We start from the raw sequence: 28,000 nt of genomic DNA on the forward strand, positions 1-28,000 counted from the left end.
TAGTTAGAGCTGACAAAATCATCAGATAGTCTATTCAGTTAACAATTATACACAATAGCTTTAATCACAGTCATGTTAAAAAAAAAAACGACTCCACAACAATAAAAAGTAATTTATGCATTTGAAACCATTTTTTATTATCGTTAACAAGTGATACATTTCACGTGACGGGTGATTAATGGCTCGTTTCCCCAAAACAGATGCTAGAAGAGCTAGTTAAAGGTTAACAATGCTGACATGAATTTTCCTGAACCATTACGACATCCCTCCTGCTAAAGAGACAGACCAACAATTCTACAAATGTCATGGAAAATCTTAGGATAAAAAGACGCCTTCAAATAGCGTGATAATGACAGTTTTCTTCCTCATCATATGCTCAAAATGATAACAATGACCATGAGGGTGATTTTAGCTAGCAGAACATTTAACTGTGAATCTACATGTAATAATCCAATCAGAAAGCATGCACAGCCCATGTGCTTTGCATCAGAGAGTCAGGACGGTTTGATGGATCAGTTAACACATCTGCAATGCCCTTCCTATTCATAATTGACAAATGACACATTTCTGTACAGTTTTTACATTTTTTGCCGTGGAATGTCCAGTTTGAAAATTCAGCAAGCGGAGCTAGAACGGGACAGGAGGAAGGTTAAGACCAAACTAAAGATAAATCCATCCAGATAAATCTCACCTACATCGCTATCTCTCTCTCCTTCCTTAATTTTCACCCAGTTTGAGGCGGGCAAACTCATTGGCCAGCTGCAGAGCTTCCTGTATGCAGTGTGTGTTTCTACCCGTGGCCTGGGCAGACATGTCTTTACCACCTCCTTTTCCGTCCAGCAGAGGGCACACTTCCTGAACCCACTCGCTGGCCTTCAAGCCTCGGTTTGCAATATCCTAGAAACACAACCAGAGCACATACATCAGTGAATTTAAATTGATACTTTACATATGCATTATTGTGTCTAGTACCATGCAAGTCAAAGTAATAATTTAACCATCATTAATGCGAAAATATGGAATCTGAAACATTTTACTTCTAAAGGTTGGCTGTATAGCAAAGTTTGGTTACACTTTATTTCGATAGTCCACTTTAGACATCCTACTAACTATAAGTAACTTTATAACTACATGTCAACTACATGTCAACTAATTCTCATTAATTTGCAGCTACAGGTCTACTAACTCTCAGTAGGGTAGGTTTAGGGTTAGTAGAATAAGTTGACATATACTTGCAAAGTTTCTAATAGTCAGTATGTTGTGGACCCATCAAAATAAAGTGTTAGAAGATATTAAGCAGACAGTCTACTAAGACTCTAATGACTGCTAGTTGACATGTAGTTGTAAAGTTACTTACTGTTAGTAGAATGTCTAAAGTGGACTATCGAAATAAAGTGTTACCCAAAGTTTTTCAGAGGAAAGGCAAATTATTACTTTTATTTCGCTGAACATAATAATAATAGTAACGTGTATTAAGAAAATACACTATCATTCAAACATCTAGGGTCAGTAAAAATTGATTTTTTTGAAAGAAGCCCCTTTATGCTCACCTAGGCTGCTTGTATTTGATAAAATAATATATATATAATAATAGAAACATTGTAAAATATTTGTTTTCTGTTTTAATATATTTTAAAATTGTATTCCTGTGATGACAAAGACTACTTTTCAGCAGCCATTACTCCAGTCTTCAGTGTCACATGATCCTTCAGTTACATTGTAATATGCTGATTTTGTGCTGAAGAAACATTTCTTATCATCAATATTGAAAACCATTATACAGCTTAATTTGTAATTTTTTCAGGATTCTTTAATGAATTTATAGTTTAAAAGAACAGCAATTATTTGAAATAGAAATCCTTTGTATGGAAAAGTCTTCACTTTTGTTCAATTTAATTTGTCCTTGCAGATTCAAAGTATTCTTTTTTTCACAACAGGAAAATCTTATGTTTTAAAGTAGATCTGGTTAAATATTTTAAGAGAGCCCTCAGCCATCTTACAGAATAAGGTCCTCTCTAACACATTTACCTGAGGCACTTGACACAAGCAGATAATTTTCCCAGCATCGTTGTCCACAGCAAAAAGCATAGCAGCAGTCTGTGGTGAATTTGTCTTTAGCAGCTTCAGAGACTCATTCAAAGCCTGTGGACACACAGACAAATCATTAAGACTTTCACTGCAGACAATAACAAAATTCAGTTCAAGTACAGACTCGTAATTTGAAAAGACAGTGAGAGTTACCTTTGCAGATGCTCCATTCTCCATCTCAATCACAATCAGAGGTTGGTTTGGTTTACTTTCGATGATCTCCTTTGTCTTTTCCAGGACCTAAGATTAAAGCCATAATGTGTTCACAGTTCCAAGAACCTCAGTGACTAACTATCAGACAACAGAATCATATTCTCTTACCCTCTTTTGTACATCAGCCTTGCTGGCACGGTCCAGGTCATCCATGATCTTCTTAAGACCTTTCAGGGAATCCCTCATTTCATCTTTCCGCCACTGAGAAATGACTGCAGTGCCCAGGGCCTGAATATATATGCATACACTGATCCAGTTATACTTTGGTGGGTAAAATCAGACACACCACTGATTCTAGACAGGTGAGAGCAGAATATGTCGGAGTGGAGCTCACCTCGGTCATATCAGCAATCTCCTTCTGAATATCTTTATTAGGGGCGGTCTGAGCTTTCACTTTCTCTGCCATGGCATCTAGTTCTAGCTTCAGTGCATCAGCTTTCCTCTGCGCCTGACAACACAAACATCAATCTGTCAAGAACTATTAGAAATGGGAATCTAGGAACCTCCTAAATGATTTACCCACAAATAATACCTAAAATACTATACTAAAAAAAGTATCTAAAAATGACATTTTTTCTGAATGTGTATTTACATGTTGTTACACTTAATATGGTCTTTATGATTTTAAAGCACATTCTTTGCCAGTCTTTGTGATTCGTTGAATATAACAGGTTCAAAAGAATAATTTGTTTGTCAATCAAACTACACTAGCCAGACAAACAGCAAGAAAACACAACAGACATATTTAATCCTTGTATTATTTTACATCTTACTTTCATATCACATTCACATCAGACAGCAAAAACCGGTTCTGCATTCCCAACCCCAAATCAGATACTAAAGTATCAGTTAAAAACAAAAAGTGTGCACAATCCTCTAACCTTCTGAGCCTCTGCTCCAGTCACTGCCACAATCCTCCTGATTCCTTTAGCGATGGCCTCCTCTGATACGATCACAAATGGTGCAGCATGACCAGAGTTCTGCAAGTGCCTATGGGTAAAAATGATCAAACAGAAAAAAAATAATGCTTTCTTAAACATTTTGATTTCCATTAACAAAAAACATTACTAATCTAAATTTTCCATTAATTATTAATAATTTATTCATAAAGCACAGACAGGACAAACTTCTGAATATTACAAACAAGTTGATATTTTTGTTCATATTCACAGAAAACTAGATGTGCTGCTAGAGTCCAGAGGGCCTACTTCTGCAATATTAAGTTTATAATATTAAAAATTGATGTTCATACGTTCCGCCGCAGAACTCGATGGAGGTGAGTGAGCCTGCGGGGCTGTTTGGATCAGCCAGCAGCTCCTCCACTGGGATGCCAATAGATACCACTCTAACGGGATCAGGGTACGTCTCATCAAACACTGCCCGCAGACCTTGGATGGCTTTAGCTGCTGCAAGGGGGGCATCCAGGGCGTAAACCGGCTGATGAAAAACCATATACAGAGCATTTCAGTTTGCGAGACAAAATATGAAAAAATACAAAAGTGTTCTCAGGGACACATAAGCTGTATATCTGTATTCAACTAATGTATTGAAAAAGAGCTTTATTGCTCTGTTTTCAGAATATCTGCATTGTGAATACATGTCAAAACGGTTTCAAGCAATATGAATACAAAGCATTTGATTGAAAAGTGCAAGTCTGTTGAATGGGCCTGACCTTGGCATCACGAATCATGGTTGAGGCGATCCCTTCTGTGCGTCGCACTTCATCTGTGCTCATGGCTCCTTTAGCTGTGAAGTCAAAGCGCAATCTGTCTGGAGCAACCAAAGAGCCTCGCTGATCTGCCTCTCCCAGCACTGAACGCAAGGCATAGTTAAGGATGTGCGTGGCGGTATGGTTACTCATGATGGGCCTACGACGAGCCTGAGAGAGAAAAATAGGGAAATTATGTTGCATTCTATATAATATCCTATTCATGTGTCCAGTCATCTCTCTTTTATATTTTGAAGGCGACAAATCAAATGAAAAGTTACAAATCTGTTACAATTACTGAGAGAAAAAAAAAATTAAATTACAGTTACTTATGAAAATGTTAACGATTACAACGGGTTACATCTGAATTTCTTCACACACATTCAGAGTTGATTGATTTATTTCCCAAATTGCATTGACTGCTCTAAAATATGAGACACCAATGTTTCAGGAGACAGAATGTTAGGACACAGAATAGGACATATGCTTATTTGATAACAAATTTATTTCCTATTTGGGTTTGTGTATATGCATTTTTTTTTTAAGATTAACTTTTTTTTCCCCCAAAGCATTGTTAGTTGCCAGTGTTTCTTGACATAGCTATGCAAAGATTTGATTTCAAAAACAGCATCACAGCTATTAAACTATATCTGGTTATGATTTTAAATCTGTATTTGACCTCAGAACGATCTCAAAGTAAAAAGAGGTCTGATTAAAGTCTGACTTTGTGGTGGCTGTGCTTTAAAATTACATTATCATCATTTTAACCCTGCCTGGTTTGAATGTTTCAAAATGATTAACAGTTGAAAACATTCATTAGAAATTTATAAAAGTAATCAAAAATAATTTAAATGTGGGTGACCCATACTCGGAATTTGTGCTCTGCATTTAACCCATCCAAAGTGCACACACACAGCAGTGAACACACACACACCGTGAACACACACCCGGAGCAGTGTAATTAAACAATCAGTGTAATCAATGTAATCAATGTAATCAGTTACATTACTTTAATAAAGTAACTGAAATAGTTACACTACTTATTACATTTTAAATAGGGTAACTTGTAATCTGTAACCTATTACATTTCCAAAGTAACCTTCCCAACACTGCAAATCAAAACAAAACTATAACATACCTCATCCACGTGCAGAGTTAGGCGGTCTCCAACCTTCAGTGTGCCATATACCATACCAATATGCAGCACGTACCCTCCGCGCACCTGAGTATTCTTCACAGTGAACTCCATCCTCTAAAGCAGCACAATAAAACATGACAGCACCATGAAGCATAACTAAATCAGGCAGTTCAGTTTCTTTATACAACCACTCTCAGTTTCTTACATCCTCAGCAGAGTCGTTTTCTCGGAGCATGTAGCCTTCATCAAAGCTCTGGCCACCCTGCTCGGCGTAGAAAGAGGTTTTGTCGAGCAGCACTCCACACTCTTGACCTGTGGTCACCTCATCAACAAATGCACGCTCCCTCCTGAGAGCCAGCACTGTGCCCAATAACTGTTCAAACTCTGAGAGGGACACACACAATGTCACAAGAGCGAAACCTACGCATAATCAAACCGTAAAAATCAAGAGGAATAGCAAAGGTGTAATTCGTACCATAGATGCCGTTATCATTTGAAGTGTACTTGTACTTGAGGCTGTCATCAGTGGAAGCCAGACCTTTGTTTCTGAGCTCTTCGATGGCGTAGATATCCAGCATGATGTGGTCCTCGTCCCCAGAGCCTTTGCCCTGTGACTTCAACTGTGTGCACAGATATTTTAATTAGACTTATTTACTTTAATACAAAACACGGATCGGATGATACAGGATTTTAACTATTTAACCTATTTGAACATCTAGATTAACTTCATATACATATTCAAAATTCCCTTGCAGTTTTATATACATAGCTACACATAGCTACACAACATTATAATTGATATGAAAGTAAGTATGAAAGATGGATTTTTATTTTAAGAGCTTAGATTACATTTAACAGTACTATTAAATTAGTATTTTTAATCACTGATATCGGTGCCACTGAGTTCTGGTAGTGTCCTCTGTGTGTTTTGTAACTGTGAAATTATTCTGAAATTATAAATGGAAATTGCACTGTTTGGAAGAATTAACTCATTTAAACCTGAGCAGCTTTCTTCTCATCCTCAAAGGCCTGTATGTCCACTCCCATTCCTCGTTCCTCAGCGATCAGGGCAGTGAGGTCCAGAGGAAAACCGTAAGTGTCATATAGTAGCCAGGCTGTGTCACCTACACAAAACAGTGGCATTTATGGAGAAAAAAAAAAGTAGCATAAGGAAAAAAAAAAAAAAAAAAACTTTCTCCAATTCAGTCTCAGGCCAGATTCGCAGTCATTTAAATTATGATTATTACTTTTTCATTTCATTAAATATTAAATTATTATAATATAGTAATAATACTATAGTAATAAAACAATTGTACTGTAAAATAAAATAAATCTGTATTTAATAAGAATAATTTTACTTTTCAGAACGACAGTAAACACAATACTAATATTTGTGTACTCTTTACATTTTTATTTTGGTGGAAAAACAGAGAACTTGAAGCTTCTCTTAGATTTATAAACAATTCTCATTAAATTTGGGAAAATGGTTGGTGATTGTTTTATTTTCATATGCATGTTACAAATACCGATTAAGGTTCTTTGTGGTATTACGTGCTTTACCTGGTATAGTCTTGCTGTCTCCAAGACTCTGGATCTTGCGGTCCAGGATGCGGCGTCCCCTGCTAAGGGTCTTGAGGAACTGTTCCTCCTCCTCATTGATGATGTCTTTTACCATATCAGGATCCTTCCGCAGCTCTGGGAAAGCATCACCCTGTAGAGAGGAATGAACCATTAAATGGCCATCAGAGAGATACTGTATATCTAATTAAAGAGCATTTCAATGTTTCAGCAGCTGCCACTTTGAATCACCGTCAAAGCTGCAAACAGGGAATCCTTATTCACATAAAATCAGGAGGGAAAATATAGTGTCTGAGAGGTAGAGGCCTTACCAGAGACTCAACCACCACATCTACCAAAGAGGCAAAGAAGCCCCTCTGTGCACCCAGCTTCTCGTGAGAGTATCGCACAGCACGACGCAGAATCCTCCTCAGCACATAGCTGCAACACAAAAACAGGGTCACATGCACATACATTGACTATATGCCAATTACTCAGCAAACAATAACACAATCATCTCACCCCCTGCCCGTGTTGTCAGGTCTGCCACCATCAGACAAGGCAATGGTAATGGTGCGGGCATGATCAGCCAGGACACGGTATGCCATGTCAATACCATCTGTGTCTTCTGCGCCAACTTTTCCTGTGTATGCCCTGGCACCTGTGCCCTGAGAACCAAGAAATTCTTTTTAGTAACGTGCAAAACAGTATTTAGTCATGTTTTCTATGATATTACCTTCTGAATGGCTTCAAAATAAGGGATGAACAGGTCTGTGTCATAGTTGGACATCTTGTTTTGTAGTACAGAGACCAAGCGCTCCAGTCCCATCCCTGTGTCAATGCTCTTCTTGGGCAGAGGCTTTAGAACTGTCTCTGATTCTCTGCATAGAGAGACCATATGCATATGCATTTAAAACAAGTCAACTGCATTTAAAACAATGTGTGCATAGTTATAGTATCTTTGTTTAAACAAATATCTGAGGCTGTGATATAGAAACCGGTGCTAAAATTCTGGCCAAAAATTTATCTACACTATAATATTTTGTAATGATTTTGAAGTGTCTTATGCTCATCTAGGTTGCATTTATTTGATCAAATATAGTAAAAATGGTAATATTAAATATCATTACAATTTTTAAATATAACTTATTCCAAAGATCTTCAGCAGTCATTCAGTGTGACATGATCCATAAAAAATAATTCCAATATGATTTGGTACTCAAGAAACATTTTTATCAATGTTGAAATCAGTTGATGCTTAATATTTTGTGGACAATTTTGTGCATTAACTTGGTATTACGAGCACTTCCTGTGTCTATTTGCCTCTTTAAGATGAATCGCTTTATGTATTCCCCAATTGTAAGTCGCTTTGGATAAAAGCATTTGTAAAATGACTAAATAAAAATGAATTGAAAGTTCAAAACAACAGCATTTATTTGAAAGAGAACTGTAACACTTCTGATCATTTAATTATTTAATCATCATTTAATTTAATGTGTCACTGCTGAATAAAATTATTAATTTCTTAAACTAAGAATTTACATTAATTTATTCACTGAATGAACCATATGTTAATGTTTTTAAGAATTAATGAGTATATTTTAGAATTAAATCTAATTAATATTACATTTTGGCTGATACTGATACATTTTTAAAAATACATAACATCAGCCAATAGCAGATATGATGCCTATATTGTTGTACCAATATAGTTGTGCATCCCTTTGAACAATACATTAAATAAGAAATGTCTCCAAAAGCAATATCTCTAAGTGTGTGTAAACTGTTTCCATTGTTAGCTGTAGTTATTTACCTGTTAAACTGGATGAACACAAGGTTCCAGATTTCAAGCACATTCGGGTCATCCATGTTGACCAGGTGGGAGGCATCTCTGCCTCCAATGCGATCATAATGGATCTCGCTGCAGGGTCCACATGGACCGGTGTCCCCCATCTCCCAGAAATTATCTTTCATGCTCCCTGGCAGAATACGGCTCTCCTCCATTCTAAGAAAGAGAGGAGATAAACAAAAAATATTTAACATTTTCACACCAATAACTTAATACACCTTGAACAGATTCTGTACTCACCCCAAGTCCAGCCAGATCTGCTTGCACTCCAGGTCAGGCTCCAGGCCTGCGTCAGCATGACCACCAAAATAAGTCACATAGAGTCTTTCAATAGGTATACCAAACTCTTTCGTCAGCAGCTTCAGTGCCATCTCGCAGGCCAGGTGCTAGAGACAGAATGAGCAAAAGAGAAATAAAGGGATGCAAAGAGAAAAGGCCAAAATTTGTTTTTCCATTTATAATTTTAGCAGCACATAAATAACAAAAAAAGGAGCATCAGTACTATGAAGAAAAAGCCATGATTTTCCAATACGTAATACTTTTCTATCCATCTCTTACTTTAAAATAATCTCCAAAGGACCAAGATCCCAACATCTCGAAGAAAGTATGATGGTACACGTCTTTGCCCACATCATCAAGGTCATTGTGTTTGCCGCCGGCACGAATGCACTTCTGTGTATTTGCAGCACGATGAAGTCTGGCCATAGGGTGGGATGGGTCGATGGTGTTCAGGAAGATGGGCTTGAACTATTAAAAAAATAAATAATTAAAAAATATTTTTTCCAACAACTTGTTATGTTTGCCCCTTTTTGTAAGTAGGTTCAAATTTCCTTACCTGGTTCATCCCGGCATTGGCAAAGAGCAGAGTGGGGTCATCAAGCGGAATGGTTGACGACGAGTGGACATACTGGTGCTCATGGCGGCGAAAGAAGTCAATGAACTTCTCACGGATCTGTGCAGCAGTCAGCAAAGAGTCCATGCTGGTTGTGTATTTCTCAGGGGACTGGAGATATATATACAAACACACAGTCAGCCAGAAACCGGTTTCACAAACACAGTGGGTGGAGTAAACATGCAGCTGCTTTGTACTGCTGTTAACTGATAACAATTAAAGAATCTGTTATGGACACCTGCAGCCTTTAAGAATATCAGGCACACCTTACGATCACTGCATTAATATTGGGACATGCGAGGGAAGAATCAAAGTCAGTGAGGAAGCAAAGCTTGCAAATTCACCAAACAGACAAAATCCTCTCTGACATGCAGAGAAATTAAGCTAAGGGTAAAACACATGACTAAATTACTACTTTATGTGAATAAAATAACTTTTTGTGAATGTAAACACAAAAATATAAAATATAACTCTGAAAATAGCACATCAAACCATTCAAAATATCTCCTAGAAACTTCAAATTAAATCAAACACTTGGTTTGGAATTGAGGAACCATCTTCCTCGCTGAAGTGAAGCGCCTCAGCAGGTGGAGTCAGTATGCAGCAAACAAAGACATCCCTGAAGTAATTACACCACTCCCATAACAACTAATCCAAAACATAAAGACATCTTTTTCCAAAAGTCAACCCATAAACACTCAAGCCATGCATGCCAGAAATCGCATCTATTGACAAAGAACTTAACATTTATGTTCAAAGTTTTTACTGGAATCAATGGAAAAATAGCCTAATTTTAAAAAATCATATAATTTTATAATGAAATTACGTATTTGCAAAACAACAGCAATTAAACTACATATATATGTATATATACACATATACAAACACATATACATACATACATACATATATATATATATATATATATATACAGTGAGGAAAATAAGTATTTGAACACCCTGCTATTTTGCAAGTTCTCCCACTTAGAAATCATGGAGGGGTCTGAAATCGTCATCGTAGGTGCATGTCCACTGTGAGAGACATAATCTAAAAAAAAAAATGCAGAAATCACAATGTATGATTTTTTTAACTATTTATTTGTATGATACAGCTGCAAATAAGTATTTGAACACCTGTCTATCAGCTAGAATTCTGACCCTCAAAGACCTGTTAGTCTGCCTTTAAAATGTCCACCTCCACTCCATTTATTATCCTAAATTAGATGCACCTGTTTGAGGTCGTTAGCTGCATTAAGACACCTGTCCACCCCATACAATCAGTAAGAATCCAACTACTAACATGGCCAAGACCAAAGAGCTGTCCAAAGACACTAGAGACAAAATTGTACATCTCCACAAGGCTGGAAAGGGCTACGGGGAAATTGCCAAGCAGCTTGGTGAAACAAGGTCCACTGTTGGAGCAATCATTAGAAAATGGAAGAAGCTAAACATGACTGTCGATCTCCCTCGGACTGGGGCTCCATGCAAGATCTCACCTCGTGGGGTCTCAATGATCCTAAGAAAGGTGAGAAATCAGCCCAGAACTACACGGGAGGAGCTGGTCAATGACCTGAAAAGAGCTGGGACCACCGTTTCCAAGGTTACTGTTGGTAATACACTAAGACGTCATGGTTTGAAATCATGCATGGCACGGAAGGTTCCCCTGCTTAAACCAGGCCTGACTTAAGTTTGCCAATGACCATTTGGATGATCCAGAGGAGTCATGGGAGAAAGTCATGTGGTCAGATGAGACCAAAATAGAACTTTTTGGTCATAATTCCACTAAACGTGTTTGGAGGAAGAAGAATGATGAGTACCATCCCAAGAACACCATCCCTACTGTGAAGCATGGGGGTGGTAGCATCATGCTTTGGGGGTGTTTTTCTGCACATGGGACAGGGCGACTGCACTGTATTAAGGAGAGGATGACCGGGGCCATGTATTGCGAGATTTTGGGGAACAACCTCCTTCCCTCAGTTAGAGCATTGAAGATGGGTCGAGGCTGGGTCTTCCAACATGACAATGACCAAGCACACAGCCAGGATAACCAAGGAGTGGCTCTGTAAGAAGCATATCAAGGTTCTGGCGTGGCCTAGCCAGTCTCCAGACCTAAACCCAATAGAGAATCTTTGGAGGAGCTCAAACTCCGTGTTTCTCAGCGACAGGCCAGAAACCTGACTGATCTAGAGAAGATCTGTGTGGAGGTGGGCCAAAATCCCTCCTGCAGTGTGTGCAAACCTGGTGAAAAACTACAGGAAACGCTTTGACCTCTGTAATTGCAAACAAAGGCTACTGTACCAAATATTAACATTGATTTTCTCAGGTGTTCAAATACTTATTTGCAGCTGTATCATACAAATAAATAGTTAAAAAATCATACATTGTGATTTCTGGATTTGTTTTTTTAGATTATGTCTCTCACAGTGGACATGCACCTACGATGACAATTTCAGACCCCTCCATGATTTCTAAGTGGGAGAACTTGCAAAATAGCAGGGTGTTCAAATACTTATTTTCCTCACTGTATATATATATATATATATAATACAGATACTGGTGTTTAGAAAAGTTTCAACCTACTCTAAATTATGCTTCCAAGACACAAGTCACAACATTTCCTTTAATACATAATTAAAAAACAAAAACAAATCCCGCACACTATTTATGCAAAAAATATATCAAAATATTTATTAACGACGTTTCGGTCGCATGACCTTCATCAGGAATTTTTTCTTTTCAAACCTGACAATCACAAAGTGAACCACATTTAAAAACAAATTCATGACCAATCTCTGTAGAGATCCATTAATTAGTAACAACAACCCACCATGGGTACATCATTAACAACATTAACCCATATACATATGCACATAAACACATCCTGTACATACATACATACATACTAACCCACATATCAGGAACAAATTACATTATAACATCACATTAAATAGAGCTTCATCATTCATGCCGTTAGGTGATGTCTGAAGGGTAGAAATCCAAAACAGCTCACGTTGCTGTAAAAACAAAATATTTTGATATATATTTTGCATAAACAGTGTGTGGGATTTGTTTTTGTTTTTTAGTCTTTGACCTGGCTGATCTTTATTTCCAACGCACCTATTTATTGCCATCAGGTGTGCGGAGGTTTTGTTAATTTCTACATAATTAAAATATAAAAAATTTGACAAGCATCAAAGTCACACACATGCATGAAGAACAAACCTTCTTAGGATGAATCACCTTTGTTATATTGCCTAATTTGTAAGTCGGTTTGAATAAGAGTTTTTACTAAATATAAATGTAGTGACGACGCAGCGCTGTCAGGCAGCACATAGTTGTGAGGTTGCTCTTATTTAGTAGCTTTTTATTAACATATTAATAAAACCCTCACTGAGATTAAATCTCTTAAAGGAGAGACCTGCCAAAGACTGCTTCAAAAAACACAAAAGACAAGCAGTGCACACCTAGCAAATCAATAGACTGGTTCAAAGGAATTTTTAAAAGAAATAAACCAAAAGGAAATGCTGACAGGGATCTTCCTTACTGCTGAGCCCTGAATATAAAATTCAAACAATACAGAGTAAAACGAATCTGGCAAAGCCTTGTGAAGGATCACAAAAATCAGGCACATGACATGATGCACCAAAATTAGTGAGCAGAGCAAGTCAACAGACCAAGACCTGCACACAGTGAGCTTCACCTGACAACAGAAGAAAGCTTTGGCACATAAAAAAGTGAGATGAAGAGCCATAGATAATGATGCTCTATGATCCTAGAGGAAGTAAATATGCTTTAGTGTAATAAGAATATAATATCGACTAAAAGAACTCATTCTCAAGAATACACAACCATATAAAGGTAAATAACATTACAGTTTCCACACATATATGAAAACTGGAATATGATTTTTGCTGCATTACATTAACCTGGCATAGGCCAACCCCCTATAGACCACAAGTATGATGCAAGCTTGGACTGACTTGCACATCAACGACTCCATCCCTATTTGCATTCTATATTACATAAGTAACCCGGTCCTTATGTCAAGGTAAATAACAAAAGAGTGGCGGATAATTCAGTCGCATGCTTCCCGTAGGCACGAGACGAGGCTAAGCTGACAATCCAGTCATTCACTGAAACACCACTTAATTAGATTCATGTGGTCTCGTGATACAGGTCACAAAGACATATAATTAAAAATAATAACAAATAACGCAAAAGCAAATGCAAATCTTATCAAACTTACGAATAATAATCTTGTAACCGCTTCAGAAGCCAGTCACACTACTTCCCCCACGCCGGCTGAAACCAAAAGGAGCGTAGAAGCACCGCCCACAACACACATGATTGGTTCAGGAATATTGATGTTTCAGTGTACGCAGTTTCTATTGGTTTAGGATGCTTTCGATCTAAACAAAGATGAGTTTGGATATGTCAACGGCGTAAAGGACGGAACTGGATGATGCAATGATAAAGTAACAGTGCAGTGATATTTTTTATAATCTTTATTTTATCTTACAAATGTGATTTACAATGTCATTTGTTTTTTGTCTCTCTCCTGGTTAATAAGCATTTCTTCTATCAGAAAGTTACAAAGCAACACCATTGCTGTAAATAATGTAATCTTTTTTATGTTTAAGAAAATAATTAACCTACAATTTCTTCCTTATTATTATTAATAATAATAGTTGTAGTTGTAATAGTAGCAGTAGCCTATACAATGCAAACGTCCAAAGGGAATAAGCGGTAGCATATTATTATGCAATGTGAAGGAAGGGTAGAATTTTGCACAATACAAAAGCAAGATAAAAATTTACATTAAAACAGTGCAATAAAAATGAAACAATATGTTTAAACACAGTACTTTCGATTTTGTGTATGTGGTTATCAAAGTAACAGTAAGCATTTCCTCACAGCAGGTGGCGATCAAAATCTTTTATATGCTCAAACCCATTCTATTTCCATTAGGGACAAGCCTAAGTAGAAAATAGATTATGAGTTTTAAGCCATATGATATAGTTGATCATTCACATCGCAATAATGGCACTACTGTTTACATTTAGTGTAGGCCTACCAGTAATAAATGTCACCTGCTCGCTGGTTAAGGTTACTCTTTAGCTATCCCTGTTATCTAATAAGTTACCTTTCCTTCTAAAGTCTCCAGTTCCATTTGTCAAAAGGTACAAATGCAAGGTCAAGTATGCAAGCATACATTATAATATCTAGCTAAACCTGAAATAAAATTTCTCTGACATTTTATTTCCACTGTGATATTGCTGTTTATTGGAAGTGAAGTGATTAACAAAATGGACAAATACAGAAAATATATTCTGCAGTCATATTTACATGCATATTTTTAATTATTACAAAACATTCATGTCAAACACAACAACACCATTAGATTGAAAGTATCAACAAACACTGATTTCAAAATTGTTATTTGATAAAGCTTTATATATATATATATATATATATATATATATATATAAAACTATGGTGTATTCACATGGCTGGGCATTTTACATGTAGAATGTAGCTTTCAAAGTCTGCGTGAAAGCATGCAAAGATATGTTATAAAGTAATCATAAAGGAATTGTTACATACTTTTTATATAAACAAATCACAAACAAAATAATTAACAAGCAAAACAGCTGTCATCAAGTCAAGTATATAGCATTAACTATATCATTTACAACACGCTAAATGTATGCTTTTCTGAATTGTACATGCTTGTCTAGATTTCTGGGACAGCATTCCTATTTTGCATTTTTGTCCGAACAATGACAGTGGCTTCTCCTTTTACATCTCTCAGTCTGTCTGAGTCAAAGTCGACAAGCAGTTTCCTCAGGCCAGCACGGGTGGGCTTGAAGGAGAATTTAACTGTCACAGCCTGACCAGGTTCAATCTTACCACTAGAGAAAGAGAGACACATAGATGTTAACAGTCAACCAAAACTTGGATGTCTTAGATCATATCTAATGCACTTCAAGAAATGTATACTGGATACTGAGATAGTTCACCCATAAATGAAAATTTGCTGAAAATGTACTCCCACTCAGGCCATCCGAGATGAGTTTGTTTCTTCACTGAAACAGATTTTGAGAAATTTACATCACTTGCTCACCAGTGGATCCTCTGCAGTGGATGGGTGCCGTCAGAATGAGTTCAAACAGCTGATAAAAACATCACTAAGTAATTGACATGACTCCAGTGTTTTGTGAAGTGAAAAGCTTTTAAGATGTTTTTAACTGCTGCAAAAACAGTCCAAAACAGTTGTAAACAAATATGCGGTGGATTTTGATGCAAGAAGACAACAGGGGATGGACTTTTTCACTGGAGGAAGTGTTATTATGGATTATGAACTGGTATTTTGGCAAGAATCAATGGTTTAAAGTTAAAACACCTTACTGATGGATTGGTTTCTTATAAACAAGCAGCTTTTCACTTCACAAGATGTCAGTTGATGGACTGGAGTCGTGTGGATTATTTGTTGATTATTGTGATGATTTTATCAGCTGTTTGGACTCTTATTCTGATGGCACCCATCCACTGCAGAGGATCCAATGGTGAACGAGTGATGTAGTTCTAAATTTCTCAAACCGGTTCCAATGAAAAAACAAACTCATCTACATTTTGGATGGCCTGAGGCTGAGTAAACTTTCTGAATTGTCTATTTTGGGGTGAACAATTAATTTAATGTCTTGTACATACTCTGTATGTTTTCTAAAACTAGTACATACTGTGTTTTTATTTCTTTCGCCTCTGTTAGTCCTGCTCCCTCCACAGTAAACACACCTCCTTGTAGACTAACAGGCAAGGGATTGGTGAAGGAGATGTGTGCTTTCAGTTTACGTGATACAATCGCTTTTCCAATAATCTGAAATGTAGAACAAATATCAGTAATTGATAAAAGGACCAAAGCCAATGACACAGTGCTAGTATTAATGGAACGGTTCATCACCTTGATATGAAGCGCTGGCATTTTCAAGGGGATGTTGATTTCTTGTAGGATGATGTTGTCTTGATCAGTGGGTTGGAGGAGGGCTGTGACCCTTATCATGTGATGTTCAGACACACATGCCCCATAATGGTCATACTGAAGTCGCAATACTTCTTTATGAGCTATAAATTGAGGCAAAGATATTTTGGAATTTATTGTAAAGCAGCCTTAAAGGAGAAGTAAAATTTGTTTGCAGATACCACTATGCGCAAAATAATTCAGTTTCCTAGTTTTACCTTTGTGAGCTGGCACTGTGAGAGAGGTTGTCTTTCTCTGGCACTCTCCACGGTGGATACTGTTGTAGGTTATTGCGTTCGATGTGACTATGAGCTGTGCATCTGTGTCCTCCCTACCAGCATTATACACCTCTATGATCACGTCAAAGTCTGTCCCGTGGATAGCTGGGGCATGCTTGATGAAAAGCTCGAGCTGTCCTGGGCCTTCGTTCTTTTGGCCCACTTGTCTTCCTGCCTTTTTATAAACCTCTCGCTCCTTCATTGATCCTGCGGTGGGACAAAGCATTTGAATGTGATTAATATCAGAATGTCACAATTTCAGAATCAGTCGGTATGGACAAATATAAATTGAAATGAAAAACACGAAATCAAAATGTATCATACTAAATTTCATGATTTGCAGTGAACATGCCTTATTGTAAGCAATACACTGATGGAATGCCTTTCCTTTTTAGGCTAGCATCACAAAGGCCTCTTATTCTCTAAACAATTATTATAATAAAATGTATCATATAAATTAAATATATAGAAGTAACGTGTACAAGGTTTCAGGTACAATAGGAGACAATTAAATTCATTTAACAACAGAATGTCAAAGATCAGAATGAGTTCATCATAAAGTGGTTCAATGAATTCAAAGCAAATGAGAACATTCAACAGGTTGCTTGTTTTTACCTTCAGGATATTTGTAGTTAGCAGTAATGTCCTCTCTGAAGTCTCCATACACACTCTTAGTGCTAATGTTCCGCCCTATAACTTTACTGTTTTGGGACACTTGAATCCGTTCCCCATCTGGATGAACAATCCAGACAATCAGATCAGCATTCACCTCAGAAAACACAAATGGGGTGTCGTACTTCAACCCCATCTCTCCCTCCTTGACGCCATGGACTGGACAAGGCCCACAGCAGAAGACTCCTGTAAGAAGATGGAAGAAGAAGGCAAGCTAGCTAATATTCCAGTTTTATGTAATGGGAGATAAGAGAAGTAGTTATCTGGATGTTCTTGTTTTTACCATCACTCCTTTCTTGTGGAGTAGGGTCTAGCACCTGCCATCCATCGTAACCATCTGGGAGGTCATCACGTTTCATCCAGGACTCAACCCAACAGTGGTAATTCCTGAAAAAAGAGGATGAAGATCAGGTCAGGGACTACAGAGGAAAATGTTATTGCTCTTTAATAACTGAGGAAACTTAATGGAGTTCAATTTTGTCTCTGATGTTTTTCTTAAAATTGCTTAGGAGACAAAAAAGGAGACAACTGTTGTCATACAAGAAGGATTTAGAGCTTAAAAAATTATTGTGGATATCATAACTCACCAGATGGAATCCTTCCTGCCTTCAGACACACTTTCAAGTTGATCATTGAAAAGGTAATCCACAGAAATGTTTGCATCAGTGTCATGAGCAGATGAGTAATTTGTGATGCATCTGGCTGGAATGCCAAGACAGCGGAGGACTGTTGAAAGGGCATGTTACAGATCACGTGAATCACCAACAGAAATAATAACAGTAGGGCGCATTTCTGAATTTAGAAACACTTAATATTTTCTAAATCTTTCGCTTTCTTACCTGTGCAGGCCACTCCTGTGAACACCCAGCACTGCCCATAGCGCACCTTCTGTCCTCCACCCTCAGTCCAGCGCCTCAGGATGGGCACACTACCAGTCCACCGTGTTGGCGCCACCCCATCACTGTACTCTCCATCCCAGCGACCAGATACCACCCCGCGATCATCATTAGCATTCACCTGTTAATGCAGATTTTTGTTTATGTAGAACGTATGTATACACAGAAAGTATACAGTGTAAAACACTTTTTACAGATGACTTAAGTGAAAAAATCATTTATGCTTGAGCAAACATAATTATAATAACAGGGCTGGAGAAAATGAATGGCCATGTTGATAGATGCCTTACCATGGCAGTAACAGTCCTGCTAACATAAACAGGGCTTCCTCTGTTAGCAATGTCCATCCCTGAATTTTTCAGGGCTGCGGGTGAATTGTCCAGCACTTCAAAGCAAATATCCACCATATCTTTTTCAAACTGTTTGAAAAATGGAATCCAAAGGATATGAATATCTTGGTTTGTTTGTATCAGTACAAAATGCAGGTTTACTGAGGGGTGCAGAGGTTTTCTTAAAGGAGTATTCACAATTAGAGACAGACAGTTAAAGTTAATGTGACATGCTGCTAATCCACAGAAAATAATTTGGACAAAAAAAAGTTTGTGTACAGAAGAGAACTTGAAATGGAAACTGTTGTACGTCAAAACCATAGACTGTACAGAGCACATTTTTTATTTGTGAGTTGAAATTACTGTGCAAACTGACATTAAATGCTTTAAATAATAGTTTAGCATTTTCAGTTTTCCCGCTTAATCTGGAGAATCAAGTTTCTCCTGAAATGGGACAGTTACATGTTTGTGAGACAGACATGGTTGCTGAAATGTCTTACATCTACAGAGAGTGATTACCCAGCAGACAAGCCCTCTGCGGTTCTCCTGCCACTGATCTGTCACAATTCACACTCAGCCTCATCTGAATTCCACCACCATGCAACATCAACCATAAATCCTCACTGTGTGTCAGTCATCTCAGGCCATGATGCTTTCTCAAAGAGGGCACTGACCACAAGACTGTTTAAACAGATGGGGGCTGTATAAATTTGGATCTTGAGAACTTGGGAATGCATTTGTAGGTTACCTGTCCAAAGTCCCAAGGCACAGTGGTGATATCATCCCATGAGCCCTGGTACAAGATCCCATTTTCATTTAAAATGTACTCCTGCAGCAGTTCCTCACTGGGAAGGTACACAGAGTCATCTACAGGAAAGAAATACAATTGTCAGAATTTTGTGATGAGCAATAAAATCAGTGACAACCAATTAGAATCCACCCAACTTTAAACAGCTTGAACATTTAAAACTGCAGGCAACATACAATCTGCAGCAAGTGCGTCTCCTTCTTGGCATGGACGGGCCTTAAAAACAGAGCGTTAGTGTCCGCTGGTATAGATGTTAATATAGTTATCATTATAGTTATTGTTGACCTTAACTGACCTCAAACACCTTTAACAATAACAATAATTATATTAGCATCGACACCAATGAATGATAATTTTCTGTTTATTATAAGTGTGTGCTGAAGTCATCTGCTGCTTTAAATGTGCAATCTTTAAAGTTGATGGGTGGATTATGATTGTCTTTTAATGTTTTATCATTCATCAACTGGAAGAAAAATCATTTTGAAAGTGATTCCAGTTATATAATTCTTCAGTGTTGTTCTTGTTGTGGTGTGGACTTCCCTATTCTCATAGAATTAGAACAGTTTTTTAAAATGTATGGTTGTAGATATCATAAAAGTTTTTATTTTTAGTGTGAATAGCCCTCGTGTTGTTCCGACAATGACATTTTATCTTCCATGGAACCCAAAAACATAGGCTGTCAAACTCCAAAATAACATATAAGAGCCACAAAACTATGGTAAAAGTCTTCAATTCAACTCTCAGTTTTCTCAGGTTATACAGTACCTTTGTGTGAGAAATAAACTAAAACCTTTTAAACAGAAGAAACATAGTCATGAGGAAATATGAATTTACATTTTTCGGGTGAACGATGCCTTTAAATACTCACCTTTGCACCAAGGATTGAAAAGCAGGTAGAAGGTGTAAGACTTGGTTTGCTCCAGGATCTGCCCATCAGCTGAGAGCAGAACTACAGTCATGCTGTACAGACCCACAAGAGCATCAGCAGGGCTGTGGAGAGTCAGCATCACCTCGCCCTGAGCATTACGCTGACTGAACCACCATTTCCCATGGTCTTGCTCTGAGTCAGACACCTTCAAGACCACCTCATTATTCTTACCTGTAACACACAAACATGCACAGAAAGTAGAGGATAAATGTGACTTTACATAATATAAATATATGTTTCTCAGTGGTGTCTTATGTTGTTGTTATGTGCATTTTAGTATTTTTGTGGTTGAGTTGTTGTTTTTTTTTATTTATTTTTTTAGCTTGACCACTAAACCGAACTCCTCACTGTTTAATCTGTAACTCTCTCCATCAAGTTTACTCACCCAGGTGTAGTATGAGGTTGAGCTGGTGGTCTGGGAGCAGTGGGATGTGGTCAGTACACTGCAGTACTACAGAGAAGGGCTGACCTCTGCGCACCAGCAGTCGCTCCATGTCCATCTCCTCAGTGCGGTGAGCATGGTTATTCTCATAGCACTGCAGATCTATACCACTCAGTAGGGCTGGGCACAAAATAAATTAATAAACAGTTTAAACAATACAAGCGAGTATAATCCAAATATCCATTTAGTTTATTAAGCCTTAGTTCCCTTGACCTATAACATGTTACTGAACGTGGCGTGCAAGTTATTTTGGTGGCTAAATTTAATCATGGAATGGATTAATGATATGGTTTCCAATTTTCCAGCCTTGCTGACCAGTTTGTAATTTCACACTCAAAAAGTGTGTTTCATGAAAAAATGCATTGTATAAATAAATATTCAAGCAGGCCACTGACTTGTTGGTTATTTTATTTGGTCCGGTATTGGATCTCTTGTGAGGTCTGAGCTTTAGAGCCTCAGCTTGGAAAGTAATGAAGAAAGTGGTATGACGTAACATTCAAAGTAAATGATTAATATTAAAAGATTTTCCACTGTTTTGTCTTTTTGGTGAATTTAAAAAAAAAAGTCATCTTCTTGTGATCCGCTGAACTCAGTTGTATTATATTTGCTTATATTATCTTCAAACATACAGTGGGGTCCAAAAGTCTAAGACCACCCTAAAAGCTGCAATAGACCTACGCTAAACGACTTTTGCCCTGATTTGCAGTCTGCAGGAGTCAATGTTAGCTATTAAAAGTATTTCGATTTTTGAGGAGTTCGATTTTGAGCAGTTGGAGTTGAGGGATTTCACAGAAAATCGCATAGTGAATGATGCCGTTTTATGAACTATGATTCTCTCTGGTCAGAGAATATCAAAAATGCGTCTCCTAGCTATAAGATGCATGTTTTGTGTTTGTTGTGTTTGGAACAATTTGCAAGTCTGGTGATGTGTGACCCACAGTTTAGTTTAGTGTATGTTTTAAGATTTAAAATAATTAGTTTAGAGTGTTTTAAGATGTTGTGTAGTGTATTCCAGTCTTATAACAAAAAAATGTTATGACAAAACATAAAATTAATGAGAAATACTTCATATTTAGGATCTCATAGTCAATATTTCCTGCTTTGACTGAAAAACAAGATGTTCCTTGGCACGTATATTCTCAAATCAATCTCAGAAATAAAGACACAAAAGCTGTCTCTCAAACTTATACCTTTGAGGGACTAAAATGCACCATTTAGAGGTAAATACGGTACAAAGATGTACCTTTCGAAAAGGTACTGCTTCAGACAACTTTTGTACTATTTTTTCTGAGAGTGATGAGATGATGCTAGACAACAGTTTTTGAGAAGGAAGAGAATATAATAAACTGCTGATGATGTGTAAAGTCTCATAGTTTGTGGTTTCAAGGGTGTTTGCTTGCAAAGCAAACTGAATTAGCTGAATATGTCAAAGTATTAAAACTCTGTTCTTTGCACAAAGCATAGAAATAATAATTGACAACAATAACATGTCTAAAGTGTATAGTAACACATTTCTCTCTGATCAGCTTGGATTCTGCTCATTGCTGTTTGATGCTACATTTACTTTTAATGTTACTGTAATGCCAATTTCTTCATTGCTTTCCAAGCTGAGGCAATAAAGCTCAGACCTCACAAAGAGATCCGATACGGGACCAAATATAATAACACAGCCTGCCAACAAGTCAGCAGTCTGCTTCCATGTTTATTTCAACACCTATCCAGCATGAATTAAAACCATCAGAAATATTACCACCAGGAATATTTCACTAAGACCTTTAGCATCTACTGTTGTTTGAATAAGATTATAATTTATGGAAAGGCATAATGTATTTTGATCCATGGTAGAAAGACCACATTATTGAATTATAAGTGGTTTGGTGAGCAGATGTTTTTTTTTTTTAAACCTACAGTTTCATAAATAGAATGGAAATGGAAAAGCCCTCTTGGCAAAACTCTTGACCAGCAGACTGCTTTATGTAATATATTTGAGTTCACTAACACAAACAGTTTTTCAACAACTTCACAATACCTTTTCAAAACAATCTGTACAGTAATTCAGTATAGTAAACAAACACATCTTGTATTTAACATGCGAGCGTGTATATGCTAAACAGCATGTTGCTATCTATCATATTGATATACTTAGTTCTTTCTTTGAGCAATATTAACAAATATAACAAATATATTAAAGTGACTTGCTTACCATTATGGCTGGCCATTGATGGATTTAGCTTGACACTTGTTGTAAGTGATCGGTGAGCCTTTGTAAAATCCTATTCTTGACGTTTGCTGTAAATTTCCGTAGTTCAGTCCAAGACAGCTGTCCTCCCTGTAATACCTTTGCTTTTTTAGGATCCGTTTTATAAGGAAAGGCCATCCACGCCCATTGATGCCCCACCGTCTCTATCGCTGACTGCCCTTCTTTCTGCACAAGACACACCCTGACTCACACATCCTCTCCGTTTCCTTTATGACCTCTGACATCACACACACATACAAGATCCTTAAGCAGTCTAAGAGGTGCTAAGTGTGTACAGACAGCCTTATGTGTGTGTATGCAGCTCTGCCTCTGTGGAAAAAGAATCAAGACTTGGGTATTTACTACAACCAGCGTAGTCTCTGCAAACACGTCATTGCTGGAAACTTTGTCTCTTTTCCGTAAGGACCAGGGTCACACACAGGGGCCCTTTGTTAAAAAGAGAAGTTCTGATGGTTGGGTAACACTTCCATAGATCAACTCCACCTTTATTTCTCTGACTCAAAGTCAGTTACTTTCTATTTTTAATCTTTATGTAAGCCTCCTATTTAAGCAAAGGGAGAAAAGACAAACCAAAAAAATACATGTTCTAGGTAACATGAATTAGGTGTTAAACGAGGATGCACTTTTTCCTGCAATACAAAAATGAAACTCGGATGAGTCATAAAATGTTTTCAGAGACTTTCCTTCCTAAATTTTCTCTGTACAATTGAATGTCGAGCATGCATTGAGTAACATGCACAATATAGCAGTTTAACATATATTATCTGTAATGTGTAAAGTGTAATGCACTGGTATGAAATGCCTAACGTGTCAGCTGGAGGTCAAGGGGTCAAACTGCAGAAACAACTAAAACTTCTGACATAATTTTGTGAGAAATTTCCCCACTGTTTGTGGAGTTAATTAAATTCCATTAAGCTCCCTCACTGATGATATGACAGCATTCAACTTTTAACAACTGGGAGCCACATAGATCATTAGAATTCTCTTTCCCAAAATAAAGTCATGTGTCTGCTGTATTGTCTGGAAGAACAATGATCTCTCCGGCAGTGGATTCTCACCATGCTGTGAAGTTACTACAGTTCTTTTTGACCACAAAGGCACACAAAAGGGTCTCTGTCTTGCTTATATGGTGAGAATCAACACCATCGCACCTACATATAGAGAAAATATTATTCGCACATGTGTGTGACACTAAGCTGAGGAATGCTGGAACAGGTAGTTTTCAGGACAAAATACCCACGAATAGAAACAAGCACAGATTTTGTTGAATTTCACATTGCTTTCTCATCGATTTATCATCAAAGAGATTTTGTCATACAAGTGAGAAACATACCAGTGTCTCTTCGGTTAAAGGTTATTGAGAAGGAAGGAATAAAATAAACTGCTGATGATGTGTAAAGTTTCATAGTTTGTGGTTGCAAGGGTGTAGCTTGCAAGCAGACTGAATTTGCTGATTATGTTGTCAAAGTATTAAAGCTCTGTTCTTTGCATAAAGCATAAAAATAATAATTGACAACAACACTTCTAAAATAAATGGTAACACCCTTGATGTTACATTTGCTTTTAATGTTACCATCATGCCACTTTCTTCATCAGTTTCAACACTGAGGCTATAAAGTTTAGACCTCACAAAAAGATTTGATAGGGGACCAAACAAAATAACACGGTCCAACAACAATTCAGCGGTCCACTTCCATATTTATTTTAACAACTCAGAGCATTTATAATTCTAACCTATCTGCCCAGAATGAAACAAAATCATCTGAAGTATTGCGAACAGGAATATTTCACTAGGACCTTTAGCATCTGATACTACTTCTGTTTAAGTAAGATTATTAAATGGAAAGGCGTAATATATTGTGATCTATAAGACAGACACACACACAGATACAAGCACAGATTTTGTTGAATTTCACATTGCTTTCTCATTGATTTATCATCAAAGAGATTTTGTCAGAGAAACATACCAGTGGCTCTTTGATTAAAAGCATCTGCTATATGAATGAACATAAAAGAGAGTAAAGGGAGAGGAAGGTCTAGCAGAGGTTCAGGTAACATAGGCCAGGGGCAAGTTGAACCGGCTGGACGTAAAAAAAAGTTGAGGTGTTAGCTCCACTGGCCCAACCACACCCTAACCCTACCCTTACCCTATCGCTAAACATTACTCCACCCATTAGTTTCACAGAGGTGGAGCTGGAGTAGGTCAAACTCCACCCATTACCTCCAGGGAGGGTGAGCTAGAGCTCCAGCTCCTCCCATTTGGCTCTGCAGTGAGCAGTGCTACGTCCAGCCTTCCCCTGCAGGGGCTGGCGTTCTCCCTGGCAGTGGCAGGTCGCTGCACCACTTCCTGTGGCATCTACAGGTGCCACGGCAGCTGCCACGGTTTTTCTCACCGTTTCTGCTGTTTGCTCGGTAAAAACTACACTGTTCTCAGTGGCGAGCGATGGTGTTTTAAAATATTAAGGCAAAGTTCCCACAGGTGTGTTATTTATTATTATTGTTATTATTATTATACATTTTTATGTATCAGCTGCCAGAGTTCGTGCCAGGGGTCACGATCGTTTGTCGCAGTTTCTGCTGTAAACTAGGGTTTTATTTTTAAATAAAATATTTGATTATGCATATTATATACCAGCAAGCAGATTTGACCAGAATATGAACCCATTAAGGTAAATTGCATAATCATTTTCCCATAAAGAACATACACATAAGGAGTGCTTAGCTGTATAGACAGTATATAAGCACATGTATACTATATACAGGTGCGTAGCCATCATTTCAGAAGTGAGGGGGACATAACTGTTATATATATATATATATATATATATATATATATATATATATATATATTGTGACGCGTGTCCCGGGACCTCATCAGCGTCGCCCTGGAAACGGAGGAGATCCACCTGCACGCCATCAACGCGGGCTGGCCGGCCACACCTGAACCTCATTAACCCACGCCTATATAAAACAACAAGAGGCGCAGACGGGTGAGAGATGACTCCAGTCGCAGTAACGCTAACTTTCCTCTCCTTCTCCTGCCAGTGAGCAGCGTGTAACCGGCCGGCCCGAAGCACCCCACGCACACGGACACTGAGCCACCACACACTTGGAGCACGGAAAGACACCAATCCTGGAGCACGAAGACACGTCACTTGAGCACTACGGCATGACGGTTTTCCACAATAAACGCACCCTTCGGGGCCTTTATTGATCTCCCCTTGTCGTGTGATTCTTCCACCCATTACACCCCCCCCCCCCCCCAAAAAATGCCCCAAATAAGCAATTAAAAGATTAATTATCCTTTTAGACAGTGACGTAGACAACACAAAAAAAGTGGCCTTTCAAAACGTTAATGTTGTATGTTTTAATTCTATGACTCTCATTAATTCAACCCATTCTTGCATTCTGTCTGGAATATGTTTCTAACCTCTGCATTACATTGTTATTAAAAGTGATATTTCACCCAAAAATTAAGATTCTCATGTCGCCCCAGATGTTTATGACTTTCTTTCTTCAGATGAACACAAGCAAAGATTATTAGTCCGTATAATGCAAGGGGACAGGACGACTTCAGAAACCACACAAAGTGAACACGACGGTCAAGTTTAAAATATTAGTATTTGTACTTTTTATTGTTTCAATTAAGAAGACACTGATTCATTAACAGGGGTTGTATGAGTTACTGTCATATTCACTTTGTGTGGTTTTTGAAGTGTCATTTTTGGACGTCCCATACTTGATTTAGATTATTTAGTTTAGATGATTTAGATCTTAGTTTGTGTGTTCATCTAATAAATGAAAGTCATACATACATACATATATATATGTATATATATATATATATATATATATATATATATATATATATATATATATATATATAAAAAATAATAATTTAACTGCATGATTTTTACTGTACCACCTAGGGGTGTCCCCGACTAAGGGTTTTCATAGTCGAATCGAATTTTCGAATCATGCCGATAGTCGACTGATAGTCGAATCATATATTTGGGGCGGGGCAAAATACATTACCAAGAGTCAAGTCAGACATTCAGCAGTCATAAATAAATACACAGGAAAATGCGTAAGGACGCCTCGCAGATACAAACGGGTGAATAATGTTTTATGTTTTGATTAAAAGATAGTTAACATTAAACGTCAGCGAAACCCTTAAGAATTCAGAACATTATATATATATATATATATATATATATATATATATATATATTAAATAGTGCTCTCATTATAATGTTATGTATATGAGTTACGTTCTGCATTTCTGTTTTGAGCTGCGCGTGCTGAAGATGAATGAAGCATATGATAGCAGGTTTTTAATCAATGGGATTTAACTCATTTATCTCACATAGAATACGCTTCGTTATTTATATAGCATAACGTTAATATTACGACTTATAGGCTATCTGCACAAAATGCCCCGGATGCACCTGAACGCGTCTGCGTGGCTCTGAATGAACTCCTTTTGTGGACGCGTTCTTCACGCAATAACATGCAGAAACACAACTAAACACTAAAAAAATCGCAGCGTTTTATTATAATAGAGTTCTCATTATAATGGTATGTATATGACAGTGCCAGTCATAGTTATTAATATTCTGCGTTGTTGTCCTGCTCGCACCGCGCGCTGAAGAGATAATCACTGAATAGTACTACAATGAAGCGCTTTACTGTAGCGTAACTCAACCAAATGCATCTTATACGAGATAAATAATATATACACGATATAAATAAACCGACTGAAACGTTTTGAAATCACTTGTTGTACCGTACCTGATCGAAAAAAAAATGAAGTCTGCCACTCTGCCTGTGTCAATTTGAGTCTTGTTAAAGTTTGACATCCCTGCCGCCAAGATGCTCCTCTGTCGGTGACGGATTAGAAAGCAAAACTTTAATCTATAGGGGAA

The 28,000-nt window shown here is 37.5% G+C and overlaps 2 protein-coding genes across 5 annotated transcripts; both read right to left on the minus strand.

Moving 5' to 3' along the window:
• Positions 1-109: 109 nt before the first annotated feature.
• aars1 (alanyl-tRNA synthetase 1) lies at positions 110-13,824 on the minus strand. 3 transcript variants are annotated; one of them, XM_058752144.1, is made up of 22 exons: positions 13,691-13,733; positions 13,145-13,216; positions 9,389-9,556; positions 9,112-9,300; positions 8,794-8,939; positions 8,518-8,709; positions 7,441-7,585; positions 7,227-7,372; positions 7,037-7,145; positions 6,708-6,858; positions 6,147-6,271; positions 5,623-5,767; positions 5,353-5,531; positions 5,148-5,261; positions 3,974-4,180; positions 3,554-3,738; positions 3,183-3,291; positions 2,636-2,749; positions 2,410-2,529; positions 2,242-2,328; positions 2,029-2,142; positions 110-897 (listed from the first exon to the last, which is right to left on the minus strand). In XM_058752144.1, the coding sequence occupies exons 2-22, from the start codon at positions 13,193-13,195 to the stop codon at positions 718-720; spliced, it is 2,976 nt and encodes a 991-aa protein (XP_058608127.1). In that variant the 5' UTR covers positions 13,196-13,216; positions 13,691-13,733; the 3' UTR covers positions 110-717. The 3 variants fall into 3 exon arrangements, with proteins under 3 accessions (XP_058608127.1, XP_058608129.1, XP_058608128.1); XM_058752146.1 differs by lacking the exon at positions 13,145-13,216 and having other exon boundaries at positions 13,691-13,824; XM_058752145.1 differs by lacking the exons at positions 13,145-13,216; positions 13,691-13,733 and adding an exon at positions 12,352-12,458.
• An 866-nt stretch (positions 13,825-14,690) lies between these two features.
• Positions 14,691-27,967, minus strand: tgm2l (transglutaminase 2, like). Of its 2 annotated transcripts, none has more exons than XM_058751602.1 (14): positions 27,867-27,967; positions 23,019-23,292; positions 20,759-20,935; positions 20,314-20,544; positions 19,386-19,504; positions 18,599-18,727; positions 18,252-18,429; positions 18,000-18,138; positions 17,696-17,799; positions 17,356-17,598; positions 16,681-16,947; positions 16,406-16,566; positions 16,185-16,321; positions 14,691-15,356 (listed from the first exon to the last, which is right to left on the minus strand). In XM_058751602.1, exons 2-14 carry the CDS (start codon positions 23,032-23,034, stop codon positions 15,179-15,181), a joined length of 2,079 nt encoding a protein of 692 aa, XP_058607585.1. In that variant the 5' UTR covers positions 23,035-23,292; positions 27,867-27,967; the 3' UTR covers positions 14,691-15,178. The 2 variants fall into 2 exon arrangements, with proteins under 2 accessions (XP_058607585.1, XP_058607586.1); XM_058751603.1 differs by having other exon boundaries at positions 23,019-23,240; positions 27,867-27,951.
• Between the last annotated feature and the right edge of the window lie 33 nt (positions 27,968-28,000).

Source organism: Onychostoma macrolepis, chromosome 18 (assembly GCF_012432095.1).
Source record: "Onychostoma macrolepis isolate SWU-2019 chromosome 18, ASM1243209v1, whole genome shotgun sequence".
NCBI classification, from domain to species: Eukaryota; Metazoa; Chordata; class Actinopteri; order Cypriniformes; family Cyprinidae; genus Onychostoma; species Onychostoma macrolepis.